The sequence below is a fragment of the Engystomops pustulosus genome, chromosome 1 (assembly GCF_040894005.1).
Source record: "Engystomops pustulosus chromosome 1, aEngPut4.maternal, whole genome shotgun sequence".
NCBI lineage: Eukaryota > Metazoa > Chordata > Amphibia > Anura > Leptodactylidae > Engystomops > Engystomops pustulosus.
Genome location: NC_092411.1, coordinates 177,651,848 through 177,670,913, shown reverse-complemented (window position 1 = coordinate 177,670,913; position 19,066 = coordinate 177,651,848). Strand labels below are relative to the sequence as shown.

The 19,066-nt window shown below is 43.4% G+C and overlaps 1 protein-coding gene across 1 annotated transcript in view; it reads left to right on the top strand.

The window, feature by feature from the left end:
- LOC140068103 (low-density lipoprotein receptor-related protein 2-like) overlaps nucleotides 1-19,066 on the top strand; it is a 52,843-nt gene that overhangs the window by 11,959 nt on the left and 21,818 nt on the right. Inside the window, exons 9-19 of the mRNA XM_072113975.1 lie at nucleotides 1,728-1,896; nucleotides 2,353-2,521; nucleotides 2,733-2,961; nucleotides 3,698-3,823; nucleotides 3,912-4,130; nucleotides 4,306-4,611; nucleotides 5,287-5,496; nucleotides 5,574-5,693; nucleotides 6,594-6,770; nucleotides 6,902-7,117; nucleotides 7,940-8,175. Coding sequence (XP_071970076.1) covers nucleotides 1,728-1,896; nucleotides 2,353-2,521; nucleotides 2,733-2,961; nucleotides 3,698-3,823; nucleotides 3,912-4,130; nucleotides 4,306-4,611; nucleotides 5,287-5,496; nucleotides 5,574-5,693; nucleotides 6,594-6,770; nucleotides 6,902-7,117; nucleotides 7,940-8,175 — 2,177 coding nt within the window. The remainder of the gene's footprint in view (nucleotides 1-1,727; nucleotides 1,897-2,352; nucleotides 2,522-2,732; nucleotides 2,962-3,697; nucleotides 3,824-3,911; nucleotides 4,131-4,305; nucleotides 4,612-5,286; nucleotides 5,497-5,573; nucleotides 5,694-6,593; nucleotides 6,771-6,901; nucleotides 7,118-7,939; nucleotides 8,176-19,066) is intronic.

The window sequence follows — 19,066 nt, the reverse complement described above, 5'->3', positions numbered from 1 at the left end:
CCTCATTTACTTTATACAGCCAATTTACACTTCACTTAACAGTTAATTTTTCTGGATGATGCCACCACCCTGGGCCATGAAAGAAACAAAAACTAGGTGGTGTTACTCTACCAGACAATAGGCCAATTTCTGTTGACCGGTTCCCTTTACAGGGTATAAAGCAAAACAAAGTTTTAAAAAAAAAAAAAATCATTTTTTAAGGAATATATAATATATATTGGCCAAAAAATCACTTTCACCATTAAAAAATGGTGGTAAAATGCTGTATGGGCATTAAAGGAGCAGCATTGGTCTTTTAAAGAGCAGATCTGCATTGTCGCACTGTGCAGTCTACATATGCTGCCCCCTTCAGCTTACTACTTATTGCCTGCTACATTGGCTCACTGAAGCATTTTTTAAAGTGTCTACAACCTCATCCAAGAATTCTGGCAAAATTGTTGCAATGGATAAACTCCCAACAACCCGATACAGGCTCACAATCCAAAGCTAACAACTCCTTGGCCCCTGTGGCTGATGCTACACAGGCTGGTGCTGTCCACACACTCGTTAATTAATGGCATCTAGTATTTTACAGGATAGATCTTCTCCCTCAGGAAGACTTCATCACAACTTCTCCTGGCCAACTCCATGCAGCACATCAGCCTACGCCCCTAGAAATACTACAGTCACAGTATATTGATTAAATAAGTTATTGTATATCGTATACAGCGTCCACTAAGGCTGGGTTCACATGATTCTTTTATATTGCGTTTTCAAACCCAGTACAAATGCATCAGGCAAGACTCCTCAACATAGACATATAAATTTGCGTTTCAAAACACAAAGCAAACACATCGTTTGAGTACAACCTAATATACCTACATGTCCTCTAATCTTCATATGACACCCTGTTGTTGTGCATTACAACCCCCATAATTTATATACAGCCCTCTGACTACATGCAGTAATATAATGAATAATGTATATAAATATTATAAATAGCCCCTGTTATATTTTGTACAGCTCCCCATATACCTATAGCCCCACAGTTGCATTACATAAAACCCCCTATGTTAGTATCCACCCCTCCAGTACAATTTCAGTCCCAGTTATGGTGTGTGCTTGTATATAGCCCCTTCCATGTTAGAATCCAACCCCCACATACAGATGCCCCCCTCCCCAGGTATATTATATATAGTCCTTTCATGAGATATTGTATAAGAATTGTGGTCACAGGGCTTTGGTAAGGACATGTATCACCACTTTATGGGTGTTACTGTCCTATAACTCGTGCTCCTTACCTGTAGGGGATGATTTGGCTTTTTTTTCAGCTAGCTTCCAGGCTCCGTAATCGCCCATAAAATCAACTTATAAAGTTGTGTAAAAAGCTGGAGGCGCTCAGGAGCTCCTCCGCTTACTAATTTATGCACGCCCCAACTAATTCATATTCATTTCTACCGCAGCTCCCCTGCCTTCCCTGATGTCAGACGGCTTGTAAGAAATCTTGCACAGGCTCGAGAACTTGTCCCTTGCACAGCCGCACTGGTGACCGCACGGGCTGTACAAGGGACAAGTTTTCACGCTTGCTCGAGATGAAAAAGTGGGATTGAGTATGAAGTCAGTGGAGTAATGGTCGTAATCATCAAGGAGTAATGGTCGTTAAACCCTAAATGAAGTACTAGTGAAAAGCCTACAGTGGGCTGGGTCATGAATTTGAAGGCTAATTCAATTTTATGTCTTTATTGCAGATATTGGCAATGTCAACAGCTTATCTGTAGACTGGTACACAGGGCAACTCTATTGGGCAAGTAGCATACGCAAAACCATTTCTGTGGGATTGACTGATGGACGAGGTTATATCAACATACTTGAAAAGACCATTGTGCCTGATCAGCTCATTGTCTTTCCACAAAAAAGGTATGAGGGACATGCCAGCAGACATGAACTGAGAAAAACACTGCCTTGCATGAATCACGCACCTTTGTAAGCAAACTTGGTTGCATCCTGCCAGAAGTAGTGGCAATTCACAAAGTTAATTTTGTGGGGATAGAAACAATGCATTTTTTTAGTTAGATTTTCACTGATATACCTAATGAGACACACTGATGACTGGTTCTCTTAAGTTCTCCATATAGCAGGATGTGGCTATTGCACAAAATATTAAAATATGCCACTATAAAGCACAATTGTGTTAAGATAACATTCAAACAGCCCCCTGGGTAGTGGATGGCAAGGGTTTTCCCCTTTTAAAAGATTAAAAGCATTTGTGGATGAAGTTCCAAACAAGTTGTATTGATGCAGACATTGGTAAGTTTAAGCGTGCAGATATTGACAGAGGTTGCCACCTTTGACTTTTTTTAATGTTGTTTTCAGATACATGTACTGGGTAAATTATGGTAAAAATGGTAATAAGACTATAGAGATGGCAGGCATGGATGGATCAGATCGACATGTGATTTCATTTGTACCTATGGAACAACCAACAGGCCTCACTCTTGATTACATCGCATCCCGTTTGTATTGGATTAGCGACTACAAGGAGGTAACTTGTAACTCCATAAAAATAACTCTTCTTATAAGGTTGCCATTTAGTGCGTCCCTTTACTAAGTGCACCATTAATTCATTGCTGGTAGATAACTTTATATCATGTGTCTCAAGTTGAGGTCTTTGTAAGGCACCTTGAACAAGAGTAAAAAAAAAGCTATGTAGTTAATTTTTTTTTTTTCTCATGATATATTTTTTTTTCATACAGTCCATAGAAACCATTAAAACGGATGGCACTGGACGATTTACATTCCCAGATATCCTGCATAAAGATCAGAATGCAGTAGGCATGTCTGTTTTTGAAGGATGGTTCTTTATGGCTGATGAAAATGATCTCTTTTCTTTGTCAAGAAATAATCCTTCCAAGAGAAGGTTGTTGCTCAACACTTCAAATATATCTGCATTTACTGTACTACATGAGCTACAACAACCTACAGGTAATCATTCAATAGTTTATTTTTCTATACCCGATGCAAGCCATAGCAAGTTTTTATAGCCCTAGTACTCCAAATTGGTATTGATAGATATTGGTAATCCCTCTAATTGCCCCTACAGGCTTTACCCTCATGTACGGGACGAAAGCCAAATTAAATTCCAGTACTCGTCCCTCCCCATCAAGTTTCTCTGCACTCCACATCTGTCATACAACAGCTGTCTCCTTCTGGAGGAGGCTGAACACAAACAAGGGATCTAACCCATCCCACTAACAGACATTCCCCCTGACACTAGACAATTAAAGGTCGGCCTCTCCAGAATTTTTCCCTAATGTATATTATACATTATTGTAAGGAAGTACTGGGTTCTTCAGAAGCCCTTGAACCAACTCCATTCGAGGAAATTTGTTTTTGGGGCTCTGACTCGAACTGATCGGACCTTTTGCACATTTGAGCATACCCACAATAATTTACCAAAGTTAATCAGTACTTTGAGATTTCACATGTACTTTTAATGGCTAAAAGTGTCAGTTTAGTCTAAAATGGCAACTCATTATGATCCAATAAGTAATAATTAAATTCCTAAAATGGCATGTTAGAATGTTGCTGTATTAAGATTTTGAGGTGTGCTTCTGTGTAAAAGCATTGGTCTTTAATTTGTGCAGGGCAAGCCAGGCAAAAATACTTTGACGTATTTTTGTTTTATAACTTGAGTTTTTTTTTTTTTTTTTTTTTTTAGAAGAGCGATCTCCATGTTCTTTGGGGACCTGTAGTCATCTGTGTTTGCTGTCCCCTATTTCTGCTAAATCTTATAAGTGTGCCTGCCCTGCTGGATTATTTCTTCTGCCGTCTGGAAAATGTGAAGGTGAGTATACCCAAGCAACAATTTTTCACCTAAGTTGCTTTATTTATTATACATATTTGTAACTATAATTCCCCCCCCAATGTTTCAGGTCTAAAAATAATGTATGGAACTGATAATGGAATTTATTTGCTTGAACTGGGATTTCAAGGTGTCTTCACAAAGCAAACTGTCAAAAAGGCACCAAAGATTAATTTGATGGATGTTGACTGGAAACGAGACCTTATATACTGGACAGATGACCATGGACTTCTTTTAAGATCTAGTGGCCTCTTTGAAAATCCTAAAGTAATCCATACTGGTGGTGCAGGTATCAGTTTGCTACATCAGAAAAATATATGAATCTGATCTGAATTGGCCCTATTGTGTGCTTCAAAAAATTTTTCATAGTTCATGTAACTTTTTTTTTTTTTCCTTTTCGGTACTTTTTCATGTTTCTAGGTTAAACAATTTATAAAATATTACTTTTTTTTTTTCTCTCCTAGTGTGCATGGTGAAAATAGACATTTCTACAGGAAATCTGTATTGGCTTCCTTGTGAAAGAAACAAAGTGTGTTTGACCAGGCACACTGGATCAGGGACAAAGATAATTTATCAGTCCGTGAATTCCATCCAGCACCTACTACTTGACTCAGAAAAGGCATTACTTTATGTTGTGGAAGATGACAACCTAATGCGACAGATGAATCTAATTGGTGATGAAGTGGAGAATGTTTTGAATGGTACTGGATTTACACACATGAATTTGGATGTTAAGTCCCATAGTATTGTCTGGACATCACCAGATTACAGTAAGTAGCCTTTAGTAATTTGCCTTTTAGATTTCTCTATGCAGGCATCTATACTATGATGATGTACAACACAAGGGCAGTTGGGGATTGTCAATCTCTGCCTGCTGGAAAGAGTAGGTGATTCATCCTTTTTGCTGCTTATTTCCAACAAATATGAAGCTAGGAAGGCTGCTCTTTCCATTTTTACATAACTGTGATTTGAGCAATCATAATCTGTAGTAGCTTTGATGGGCATTTGTTCTACCCAGATCCTCCACAGGAGAGAGTTGCCCATTCAGTTAGGTTATATAGAAAACCTAGAGATTTGTATTGAGAGAATTCCGTAGATGAACATGATAACCTGGATCAACTGAAGTGTAGGATAACAGGAAAGTTTTGATGAACCATTAAAAGGTAATGTTGTCTGAATTATTTATATATTTAGGGGGATTAGGGGCAGAGCACAGAGTCCTTTTAGTACTATATCCATGCAGTCAACCTGCACACACATGCATGAAGCAATTGAAGATAGTATTGCATAGGTTCTTCAAAGTCTTTGACAGTGCAAACTGAAACGGTTTCTTTCAATACGGTGTCAGATACAATCTGTATAGGAAAATTCTATGGCTGAATAGTTGAATCATCATTTTTTTTTTTTCTGTAAAGGATTTCCTAGTATAATGTTTTTTATTCCAGGTTTGTATTCATTTGGGCTTCTGAAAGATAGACTTTTCCACTTAAAAGACAATTTCACAAGTATACTGATGGATTCCTATGAGCCCTATCTGATTTCTTATAATAAGACCATTGTTGAAATATGGGACAGAAAAACAATGAAGATTGTTTCCACTGTCAATGAAGCAAATGTGACAAAACTCATGATAGTGGCATCCAGTCATGTTAAAGGTAGATATGTTTTTACATACATTGTGTGAAAATTATTGGATTGGGTTGTTCAAAATAAACTTTAATTCTATTTTAAGGTAGTAACTCTGCATGCAGATTGGACAATGGTGGCTGTCTGTCAGAAGAAATTTGTGTGCCTGGTTCCAAAGGGGTTATACACTGCCTATGCCCAGATGACCGGGTCAACTGTGCTGATGGTAAGTTGGGTCTTCCTGGCTACCCTTCTTGTATAAGGTCTCATTCACATGCACATGAACATGCAATAGGCATGTATAAGCCGAGTTTTTAAGCACAAAAAAGTGCTGAAAAACCTCACATTGCGTTCTTGCCCTCCGAAGCCCCGGTGCTCGGCACTGCTCCCAATTTTCGCCACGGCTCCTCTTTTCTTCTCTTTGCTGTAACAGCCAACAGACGCAGATCATATGGACGTGTCTCTGCCGGCTGGTACGGAAAAGAGAAGCCACCACGAGCCAGGCCGAGCATCAGGTTGTCGGAGAGTGAGTATGTAAGTTTTTTTTTTATTTTTTATGTGCTTGGCAAACTGCTGGCTGTATAAGATATATGGGGCGGGCTGGCTGTAAACTGGGAGGCTATGACCAATGCATTTCCTACCCTAGTCTTATACTCAAGTCAAGTCAATAGGTTTTTCCAGTTTTTGATTGTAAAATTAGGGGTCTTGGCTTGTACTCGGGTCAGCTTATACTCAAGTATATACGGTATGTGCTCTGCCTGCAAACAAGCTATGATGTTATCAGGTGGCGCCCCTGCCGCATCATACATTGTGTGTCAGCCTGCATTGCTAACAGGAGCAGAGCAATGTGCAGGAAGCTTGGTGTTTATTTTTATGACACTGGTCTCTTTTGGGATATTTGATTAGTCAGGGTAGGCTGCAGCTGGGCAGGCTGTGTGGCATCTATAGTGTGTGAGGTAGCAAGAGTTTGGCTATTTGAAGCCCTGATGCAAAGTTCACACTGGTGTCTTTTTAGGCTGCTGTACAAAGCTTTCCTTTCAATGGGTACAAATTGCCCTCACATTTTTGTAACTTTGTTTCCACGTGTCTACATAAATGCATTTGTATGCTTTGGTGTGGTTTACAGGTGGAGAACCATTGCCGGGAAATGCTTCTTCTTCAATTTATTTGTTTTGTCCGCGAGCATTTGTCCCATGTCGAGATGGAAAAGAATGTGTATCTTCAGATTTTATATGTGACGGTGAGAAGGATTGCTTTGATGGATCTGATGAGGAAAACTGCACCAACTATTGTAGCAATACTGGTAAGTAAAGTTTGCAGTGTGTTATTTTTTTTTTTTTTCTTTGGTTTCCTTTAGTCTTCAGACATTGCTTTTTTTGAATACTATGTATTAGATTTTATAAATAACCTATCTTTTTTTTTTTTTTTTCCAAGGAATATTTAAGTGTCTAACTGGTACAAAATGTATTGAGGAACGGTACCGCTGTGATGGTGTACATCAATGCCTTGATGGTTCCGATGAGGAAAATTGCTGGAGGCCAACTGAACAATGTTTAATCCGCTGTGACAGGAACAGTCGTTGTGTTCCTCAGAGCTCTGTATGTGATGGAAAACCAGACTGCTTTGATGAGATGGACGAGGAAGGCTGTGGTAAGCTATTTTATTCTACGGGCAACAAAATGGTTTCTATTTGTGAAACTGCATTCCTGGAGCTTGTTGCTTTTAAAGTCCATTTACAAGCAAAATCCATCATGGTAAACCAGGGACATTTACTCATAGATCCAGGTGCTGTGGTAATCTTATTTGTTATCCATGGCTTCTTCCCTTCTAAAATGAGTGCTGAAGGAGCATTCATTTAACAGTAAAGTAAAGCCAGATCAGAGTAGCCCCTCATGCTCATTAGCCTAAATTTAAAAGTTGATTTTTAGAAGGATAATTAATATTAGATTACCACGGTCATAGTGCCTGGATATGAGGAAGTGCCCAATGCCTACAGCCTTTTAAAAGAAATCTACCAAGTGTATATCAAAAAGGCCATGGCTTATAAAGGATGCCAGAAATATTAACTTAATTGAAGAACACTTTAGAGTGTCACTTCAGTAAGGACATGACATGCAGCTCATTCTAATTCTGGCTAATGGGAATGACAGCCAACACCATGCACAATTGCGATTTAATGTCAATGGCTATATTTGATAAGGCCACAAATGGTCTAAATGCTGTGGTAACTTCAATTAGCTGAATGGTGCAAGTATTGGGTGTTTTGCACTAAGATTTGATAATTTCATCAATATTTTAGTCCTGGTCAAAACACAATTTGGTTTTCTGCCTTTAGAAATGCTAAGCTCTATGCTAAACTACTATGAAGCAGTATGAAACTACTATGAAGACCGATAAATTTAATCTACAAATTTTCTCATTTTCTAAAAGTTAAACCTAGGATTATTGTAAAAAATGTCTTTTGACTTTCAGAGCCTAAGGTGTGTAGCAGCAGCAAGTTCCAGTGTAAAAATGGGCAGTGTATTCCATATAGCATGCACTGTGATGGTGACCATGATTGTGATGATCGCACTGATGAAGTGAACTGCACGATCTCTAAACCTGTGCACTGTCAAAATGGGGATTTCAGATGTCAAGATGGTGAATGTATATTGAAGGAGTGGAAGTGTGATGATGCTAAAGACTGCAAGGATGGAAGTGATGAAAAGGTACGTTGGAGTTTCCTAACCATTTATGGTGACACTGAAGCTTGGTAGGCTTGGAAAAACAATGCTGAGCTTGTTAGATTTGGGTAATGATTAGATTTTGTCCTTATTTTCATGGTGAATCGTCACCAAAAATATACCGCATATGAAATGCTGTTAAAATATTTTCAAAGGATCCATGGATACCTGCCTCTCCCTCTTGGTTTCAACTTTCAATAAAATGTAAGTTTTAAAAATATATATATTTACAAAGGTCTATTCACATACAGGCAGTCCCCGGGTTACATACAAGATAGGGTCTGTAAGTTTGTTCTTAAGTTGTTTGTATGTAAGTCGGAACTGTATATTTTATCATTGTAATCCCAGCCAGAACTTTTTTGGTCTCTGTGACAATTGGATTTTAAAAATGTTGGGTTGTCGTAAGAATCAATATTAACACTAAAGCTTCATTACAGACACATTTGATAACTGTTACAGCTGATTATTGTAGCCTAGGACTAAAGTACAATAAATTACCAATATCCAGAGGTCCGTTTGTAACTAGGGGTCGTATGTAAGTCGAGTGTTCTTAAGTAGGGGACCGCCTGTATATGCAGTTTTGATGCCAAATTTTAAAAAATGATCAGGCTGCTTTATTGTATCTGGTTGGTTATAGAAATTGAAGGGGGTCCTCTGTGTTTTGTTCAATTCATGTTTTTAAAATAAAACAGGGTCCCCCCCCCCTTTCTATAACCAGACAAATAAAATAAAGCAGCCTGAGTGCACGGCATACACTGAAAAAAATATAACAATAACCATAGCTATGCAAATCCCTCCAACCATAGCCCCCTACACTTGTTGGGTTAGCAGGACTAGGATTCATTTCATTTGTACTAGCCATGGTAATCTAGCTAACCAAAAGACCACTAACCTAGTTAATACTTCCTTATGGCATATTCATTGCCTGATAACCCTAGCCTTATAAATATAAAAAGGATCCTCCCCCAATCTACTCAATCTAAGCCAGATCCATGCATCTCCCTTTGAAGCTCTGTTGTTGTCTTCATCTCAGGCGATATTGTGAGCCAAAACAAAGTGTGTTCGAACCCACAAGTGGCTGTCTTTCCATTATACCATGGCTATCTGTAGTTGATTTAAATGGTGTTGATTCACAGTAACAAATGCATATAAGTGAAGACATAACTGAGATGTGAACTGGGACCAAGTTTACCCCCTCACCACGTTGGCACCATGGAGAGAGGGGTCTTCCCCCAGGGCAGGAAACCCAGACTTTAAAAACTGCACTCCTTCTCCATGGCCTCAGTGGTTTCCAGTACCTGCGGGAGACCCAGTTGGAACCTCAGTGAGGTTCCTGGAGTAAGAACTACTATTGGTGCTCATGGGAGCAAGGCGGTCCTGGGTGTTGCCTGTGTCCCCTGTCGGCCATGTGCATACCCTGTAGGAGGCACTGGGAATCCCTATGACACCGGGCTCTCCATGTCTAGCCACCTCTTACTTAGCAGCACGGTCTAGGGGCATGGGAAGGACCTTTCTTTGAGACAGGTGTGCACTGATCGGGCGCTCGCTGGTTCCCGGACCATGTAGCCATGGGGACCCTTGCAGCATGCGGCGCCGCATTCCCTGTACATTTTTATGTGAAGATTCAGAATTGGGGCAGTGCATGTCACGTAATCGAGGGCACGAAATTCAAACTTAAAAAATGGTCGTAGCTCACTAGTCAGTGTGCAGTTCATTCTCCCAGCTGGCCTCTGGATAGTATCTCACCATTCCTGCTGCCTACTTTTAGTATGTATCCTTCCATGTGTGCATAACTGTATGTTCTCTGTACTCGTATTTTTATATATGTGCTAGCCTATCAGCATGAGTTCTACACTTCTGGAAAAAGCTTCAGTCAAGAAAAAGGGCTTCCCTGTCAGCCAAACGCCTAAAAAATATTTTTTGGCTGCAAAGAAGGTTTGTGCAAAACCAGTGAACTAGAAATAGAAGGCTGGAAGTAATCTAAAAGGCCAATCACTGTAAAAAAGAACATAGGGGGGCACTGCACTTAGACAAACGTAGCACGTTTCTGGCAAAAGACTGCGCTTTGCACAAAAAGAAGTGTTGCAGGGGTACCTATCCGTGTGTATGCCGGGGCGGTGCTCTAGCTCGAGCAAAACAATAGTAGCGTCAACAAAATGTCCATAAGAAGAAAAAGAGCTGGCACTCACCCAATTAAAACTTCAAGGCTTTATTTCATCAAGATTTAGATTAAAAAGACATCGTTGCGGGAGGGAAGAACACGAACTGCAGGAGCCCACAGAAGGCGACGGTCCGTTTCGCGCTGTAACATCGCTTAATCCTGTTACATCCTGTTAAGCAGGATTAAGCGCTGTTACAGCGCGAAACGGACCGTGCCAGCTCTTTTTCTTCGTATGGACATAATCTAAAAGGCCAATGGGGTTTGTTTAATGATCCTTTTTCTGACGCTTCCCAGAAAACTGGCCAACAGTGGCACCAGGTTTCGGTTGGGGGTCGACTTGATTATTTTCTTTCCAGAATAGGAAGAGATCTCAAAAAAATAAATGGGTGCTGTGTCATTAGAGGGACTATAGCTACCGTATATACTCACGTATAAGCCGAGTTTTTCAGCACAAAAAATGTGCTGAAAAAGTCCCCTCTGCTTATATAAGAGTTAAAAATACTTAAAAAATAATAAACGTATATACTCGCCCTCCGGTGGCCCCGATGAGCAGCGCTGCTCCCCCGATGTCCGCGCGGCTCGTCTTCAGGCTTCCGTGACAGTATTCTTTCTTCTGCAGGGCGCCGCCATTGTTCTTCTCCCGGGCGGCGCCTAGTATGACGTCAGCAGCGGCGCATCATACTAAGCGCTGGCCGAGAGAGAGAGCAATGGCGGCGCCTGGCAGAAGAAAGAAGACGGGCGCGGAAGCCTGAAGACGAGCCGCGTGGACATCGGGGGAGCAGCGCTGCACATCGGGGCCACCGGAGGGTGAGTATATAAGGTGTTTTTTTTTTTGTTTTTTTTTTTTAATGCTGGGGCAAGCTGTATACTACCGGGGGAAGGCTGGGCTGTATACCACACGGGGCAGGCTAGGGTGCTGTATACTACTGGGGGCAAGCAGTATACTACTGTGGGGCAGTGCTGTATACTACTTTGGGCTGGTTGGTTATATACTGGGGGGGCGGCTGTGTCTTCCCCCTCCAAACAGGTTTATGGTCACTGTGGTCACATGGTTAATTTCCAGGCACAAGATGCCCTTGAACAGGAAGTAAATCTCCTGTTACAAAAGGCGGTTCTAATCAGGGTTCCAGTCCATGAGGAAAAACTAGGGTTCTATTCGACCCTTTTTCATGTTAAGAAGCTGAATGGTTCCTTAAGGACAATTATTAATTTAAAACCATTACATTTTCTTTTAGTTGAAAAGTTCAAGATGGAGACTATGAAATCCAAAATAAATTTGGTATTTTCGGGTTGCTACATGGCGTCAATAGATTTATCGGATGCATATTACCATGTTCCCATTTAATTTTTCTTTTCAGAGGTACTTAAGGCAGTTTTCTTAAAAGGTATATTAACACACTTGCACTTCAGAGCCATGCCTTTTGGAGTTGCAATCGCTCCAAGTACCATGGGCACAACTCCATTTGCGGCAGCTTCAGCTCCATATGCTGAGATGCTGGGATGGTAATAAAAATAATTTAGATAAAAGTATTTTTCTGCCTGAAGAGGTTCGTAAATCTTTAGAATGGTGTTTAGTCGGTAAAAATCTATGTGGGGTTTAGTTTGGAAGTAGAAGGACCCCATTTTCCTAATAACGGATGCTAGCTCATGGGGTCGGGGTGCTCATGTAAATTACCAGGTGTTTCGGGGGCCCTGGCCTAACTCCATGGCGGGTAGATCCTCAAACTTTACAGTTAGCAGCAGTGCAAGAAGCCATGAAGGTAGCCCTTCCTGGTCTATCTAAATCAGATGTTAAAATTCTTTCAGATAATGCCACTACAGCCGGAGAACTCCTTGGCAGACTTACTAAGTCGAACCAAGCTGAAACAGGGGGGATGGTGCCTCAGCAGATACATTTATTTTCAAAAATAACCAGGCTATGGGGAAATCCATTAGTGGATTGGTTTGCTTCCTGACTCAACACTCAAGTCCAAAAATCAGGCGAGATCAAGCCATAGTAATCGTGATGACTCCATTCTGGCCAAGAAGAGCGTGGTTCTCAGTCCTCAGAGAACTGTCAATAGGAGATACTTGGATCCTCCCAGATATTCTGGAGCTCCTATATCACGAACCAATGCTTCATCTGATGGCTTGGCTCTTGACGTTAATACTGACTAAAAAGGGTCTCTCAGAGCAAGTCATTGATACCCTACAGAGGAGTAGGAAGCCTGTAATGTCTAAAATATATTTCAGAATTTGTTTTTTTGGGGGGATTTCCAAATTCAGATTGGGATCCTGACAAATATTACTAGGGTGTTAGAATTTTTACAAAAGGGAGTGGATAAGGGTGTGAAATTAGCGACCCTTAAAGTACAGGTCTCTGCATTGGGTTCCTTATTTGATTTCTAGTTAGCTTCTCACCCATGGATTATTAGATTTTTTTTTTTTTTTTTTTTAAGTGGTTTCTCGTATCCATCCTACTCCTAGGTAAATCTCTCAGTAGTGCTAAATTCTTTTACTAAAATTCCTTTTGAACCAATTGGTGAGATCACGGTTAGTCTTGACTCTTAAGGTAGTGTTGTTGGTGGCGATAACTCACCAACTTGTCTTGCTGTGGTTATCAGTAGAGATGAGCGAACACACTCGTCCGAGCTTGATGCTCGTTCGAGCATTAGCGTACTCGTAACTGCTCCTTGCTCGGACGAATATTTCGCCAGCTCGAGAAAATGGCATCTCCCACCATTTTGCTTTTTGGCGGCCAGAAACAGAGCCAATCACAAGCCGGGAGACTCTGCACTCCACCCAGCATGACGCGGTACCCTAACATGTCGATAGCAGTGGTTGGCTGGCCTGATCAGGTGACCCTGGAATAGACTAGCCCCTGCCCGCGCTGCTCGCATCATTCTCTGTCTGGATGCCGTGGTGTTATATTAGCTTACTGTTAGGCAGGAGTGAGTCTAGAAGAACCCAACAGCCCTTGTTAGGGCTAGAATAGCGTTTTATATATATATATATTTTTTTGTTTGCTTGTGGCTGGGCTTGCTGGCACTAGTAGTGCAGCTAGTACCATATTGTGAGGAATTTGCAGGGAGACTTGGGAACGTTCTAATTTAGCTCTTAGTGACACGCATATCCATCCCAACACCGAAGTGGGACAATTTATTAGGGGTTTGATTGAATTAGGCACAGTCTGCTGATTTTTTTTTTTTTTTTTTTCTTTTTATTTATTTTTTTTTTAACTCTTTTTGTAAAAAAAAAAAAAAAAAAAAAAAATACAAAAAAATTTAGTTTACTTTAATTTTGAAAATGTTGAGCCTGAGGGCTAGGGGTAGAGGACGAGGGAGTGGACGTGGGCTTCCAACTACTGCAGGGGTCAGAGGCCGTGGTCCTGGGCAGGGTGAGACACCACCTGCTGATGAGGGTGCAGGGCAACGCCGCAGAGCTACACTCCCTAGGTTCATCATGTCTCAAGTTACTGGGACTCGTGGTAGAGCACTGTTGAGGCCAGAACAGTGCGAAGAGGTGATGTCGTGGATTGCGGACAATGCTTCTAGCCATTTGTCCACCAGTCAATCTTCCACGCAGTCCACCCATGTCACCGAAATCGGCACTCCTCCAGAGTCACAAACCACTTGTCCGGTTGCTGCTGAGCTTTTTTCCGATGCCCAGGTTTTCCACCGGTCGCAGTTTGTGGGTGATGATGACATTGTTGACGTAGTGGAAGAAGTGTGTAAAGAGGTGTCGGACGATGAGGAGGCACGGTTGTCAGACAGTGGTGAAGTTGTTGTCAGGGCAGGAAGTACAGTGCAACCCACCCACACGCCCAAGCCCTCAACGTCCACATCTCCAAACTACTTAGCCTGGAGATGCTGCGCTATAGGCTGGTAGAGACCGAGGCCTTTCGCAACCTCATGGCGGCGGCCGCCCCTCGGTATTCGGTCCCCAGCCACCACTACTTTTCCCGATGTGCCGTCCCAGCCCTGCACCAGCACGTGTCAGAGAACATCATACGTGCCCTGACCAACGCCGTTTCTGACAAGGTCTACCTGATCACGGACACGTGGACGAGTGCTGCCGGGCAGGGCCACTATATATCGCTGATGGCCCATTGGTTTAATTTGGTGGAGGCTGGGACCGAGTCTGACCCTGCGGCTGGTAATATACTGCCGACGCCGAGGATTGCGGGGCCTACCTCGGTCCAGGTCTCTCAGGCCTACTATGCCTCCTCCTCCCACCCCTCCTCCTCCTCCTCCTCCGAATTACCATCCGTGGGCATGGCGCCATCAGTCACTAGCTCTAGGCACAGCAGCAGTGCCGTTGCTAAGTGACAGCAGGCGGTGCTCTAACTGCTGAGCCTAGGCGATAAAAGGCACACCGCCCAAGAGCTATTACAGGGCATCACGGCGCAGACTGATCTGTGGCTGGCACAGCTGAACCTGAAGCCAGGCATGGTTGTGTGTGACAACGGCCGTAACTTGTTGGCGGCTCTGCAACTCGGCAGACTGACACATGTGCCATGCCTGGCCCATGTGTTAAATCTCATAGTTCAACGGTTCCTCAAGACATACCCCAATCTGTCTGATTTGCTCACGAAGATGCGCCGCACAGTCCAGCACAGATGCTGCCACTCTCAGGGCAGCGCAGCGCCGCCTCCAACTGCCCGCTCACCGACTGTTGTGCGACGTGCCCACAAGGTGGAATTCAACATTAACCATGTTATCCAGAGTTTACCAGCAGCGCAGAGCAGAGCGATTGTAGACTGCCAGATGTCAACTTCCACCAGAACTGGTAGTAAGGCCAGTCAGCTTCCTCAAGTCTACAATGAGGAGTGGACGTGGATGTCTGATATCTGTCAGGTGCTGAGTAACATTGAGGAGTCAACACAGATGGTCAGTGGCGATGCCGCCATCATCAGCCTCACCATCCCGCTGCTTGGCCTGTTGAAAAACTCTCTGGTCAGCATGAAGTCAGAAGCTTTGCGCTCGTCACAAGAGACTGGGGATGAAAATTCCCTTGTTGATAGCCAAAGCACCCTCAGGTCTGTTTCTCAGCGCATATCGGAGGAGGTGAAGGAGGATGAGGAGGAAAAGGAGGAGAATGTTGGCGAGACAGAAGAGGGGAGCATTGCTCAGACCTTCACTGTTCAGTGTGTATGGGCAGAAGAAGAGGAGTTGGAGGAGGAGGAGATGGACAGTCAGGCCAGTGAGGGGAGTGAATTCTTGCGAGTTGGGACTCTGGCGCATATGGCAGATTTCATGCTAGGCTGCCTATCCCGTGACCCTCGCGTTCAAAGAATTTATTCCAGCACCGATTACTGGGTGTTCACTCTCCTGGACCCACGGTACAAGCAAAATCTTTCCACTCTCATCCCTGGAGAGGAAAGGAGTGTGAGAATGCATGAAAACCAGCAGGCCCTGGTGCACAAGCTGAAACAGTATTTCCCTTCTGACAGTGCTAGCGGCAGAGGGTGTACTTCTGCGGGACAAGTAGCGATGGAGAGTAGGCGAGCAGGCAGCTTGTCCAGCACTGGCAGGGGTACGCTTTACAAGGCCTTTGCCAGTTTTATGTCACCCCAGCTAGACACTGTCACCTGTCCCCAGTCTCGGCAGAGTAGGGCTGATCTTTACAGAAAGATGGTGAGGGAGTACGTAGCTGACCATACCATCATCCTAAATGATCACACAGCTCCCTACAACTACTGGGTTTCAAAGCTGGACATGTGGCACGAACTGGCACTGTACGCCTTGTAGGTTCTTGTCTGAGCGGGTTTTCAGTGCTGCTGGTGGCATCATCACTGATAAGCGTACACGCCTGTCGACTGACAGGCTGACGCTTATCAAGATGAATAAAGCCTGGATTTCTCAGGATTTCCATTCTCCAACAGGTGAAGGAAGCTCAACCTGAATAATGTATGCACTCCTCCTCCTCATTTTCCTCCTCCTCCTCATTTTCCTCCTCCTCCTCATTTTACTCCTCCTCCTCATTTTACTCCTCCTCCTCATTTTACTCCTCCTCCTCATTTTCCTCCTCCTCCTCATTTTCCTCCTCCTCCTCATTTTCCTCCTCCTCCTCATTTTCCTCCTCCTCCTCATTTTCCTCCTCCTCCTCATTTTCCTCCTCCTCCTCTTTGTACACTAAAGCAGAGGAAACTGACTATTTTTTGCCAGGGCCAACTGGCTCTAGCTATAGTACTCTATGTATTTAATTTTTCTGGAGGACCACCTACCTGCTCCTCTGGTTTGAAAACTTTTTTGGACTGCCACATACAGGCACTATCCAAATTTAATTGTCTCCATAGCAGCCTCCACACATCGTCTTTATAGCTGCATCCACACATTGTCTCCATTGCTACCTCCACACATCATCTCCATAGCTGCCTCCCAAAGTTGTCCATATAGCTGCCTCCATACATCGTCCCCTTAGCAAACGAGCTGTGTCAGGCAGAATTTTGGGTTGTTTTCATGGCTTCCACATCAAACTTGTTAACTGTGTCGCCACCCTGTGTGTTATCCACAAAACATACTGGCAAACTTTTATCATTTACCGATATTATTTCAGCGCTTCTTGCGCATCTGTTTACATTCCCCTCACCCGCCATAACCCAAACTTATAAGAACACTACTACACTTGATCTTATACAAAAGGTTCTTAGATGTGCTGTTTGGGGAGTAGCCGAGAGACAGGGGCTTGGACAGGCGAAAGCTCGCCTGGCAGCGGACCGCCAGGTCCTTCCCAAGATTCAACTAACAGTTTTAACTGCAGCACCTTTAATCTACTACTACTTTACTGCCTCCATACATCGTCCCCTTATCAAACGAGCGGTGTCAGGCAGAATTTTCAGGTGTTTCACCAGATACATAATGGAACTCGGCCCATCTGTCGCCGCCATGCTGGAGACCTGAAGTTTCAATCATCGAAGCAATATGGATGCCCCATACTGTTACTCTTAATCATGGAAGTTGTCTCCATGGCTGCCTCCACATGTCGTCCCCTTTATCAAACGAGCTGGGGCTCATTTTTCGGGTGTTTCACCAGATACGTTATGGAACTTGGTCACTATGTCGCCACCATGCTGTGTTATCGACTAAATATACCGTCAACCTTTTGTTGACATAGGAAATCAATTCAGCGCTTCTTGCTCACCTCCTTTGGTTCCCCTCTGCCACCCATTGGTTTAAAGCCTGAGTCCATTTAGGGTATGTCGCCATGACACACTCTAGCCTGCCGCTGCCTCTGCATGCCGTCCCCTATAGTGTCAGGTTCAATTATTGGATGTTTTAGATGCTATCTAGCTTCATTCTGTCACTCTGTCATGGCCATGCTGTTGCCCATAATTTTGGCATAATGGTGCGATTAAGCAGCCTCAGAAGAATCGAGGGTGGGATGGAAGCGGTGGGCGCACAACAAGACTCGATGTAGGTAATCTCCAAGACAAATTTATTTAGGATGAAGGAAATGGGTCACAGGTCATCACAACGCGTTTCGGGGAACGCAAGTCCCCTTTTTCAAGTGAACAATTCTCGGTCTCCGGGGGTTAATGGAGAGCGTCCGGAGGCTCTCCATTAACCCCCGGAGACCGAGAATTGTTCACTTGAAAAAGGGGACTTGCGTTCCCCGAAACGCGTTGTGATGACCTGTGACCCATTTCCTTCATCCTAAATAAATTTGTCTTGGAGATTACCTACATCGAGTCTTGTTGTGCGCCCACCGCTTCCATCCCACCCTCGATTCTACTGCCTAACTCCAACCGGTCTAGTCGCCCGAGTTTGGAGACCACTTTGAAGCACAGGCTGCCACAGACCTCTTCCACTACATACCTACACTGGAGTTGTGCCCTGTTTTGAGCACAACTCGATCAGGTGAGCAAATTACCTTACCTATCAAACATCCATAATCAAACAATATTACCCTATGAGCGCTATTTGTCTTTTCTATTATTTTCTAAGCAGCCTCAGAGGCATCCATGCATGCTGCCCCTGCTGTTTCCTGTCCATTTCCGTGGTGTTTCCATCCTTTTCTGAGGTTCCCAGGTGTTTGGCCAAGCTTCCCTGTGCAGACCCTTGGTCCCCTTTGAAAAATGCTCGAGTCTCCCATTGACTTCAATGGGGCTCGTTATTCGAGACGAGCACTCGAGCATCGGGAAAAGTTTGTCTCGAATAACGAGCACCCAAGCATTTTAGTGCTCGCTCATCTCTAGTTATCAGCTTTATCCTGTAAAGCCCCATACCTAAAAATTCTATATGACAGGATGTTACTCTTTACAGTTCCAGCTTTCCTCCCTAAGGTATCAGATTTTCACAGCTCTCAGGAGATGGGGCCCCCCCCCTCCTTTTGTTTGAATCCCTTTTTAGAAAATGAGATGTTCCATAACCTAGATGTCAGAGGTTTACTAGAATATCTATCACTTTCTCCAGGCAGCTGTTCTGTCTAATCTTTTCATTTTGTTCGGGAGACAGAAGGGCAGGAAAGCCTCTACAGGAACCATACCTAGGTGGATTAAATTGCCCATTTTCTTAGCTTACTCTGCAGCTATTTAACCACTGCCCTCAGATCTTAGAGCACACTCTACTGGGGCAGTATCTGCCTCCTGGACAGAATTTAGGGAAGTTTCAATAGACCAGATCTGTAGAGCCGTTACTTGGTCTTCCCCTCATACTTTCTTCAGTCACTACCGGTTGGATGTTGGGGGAGCAATGGATCTTTCCTTTGGTCGCAGGGTGTTATCTTCTGTTGTTC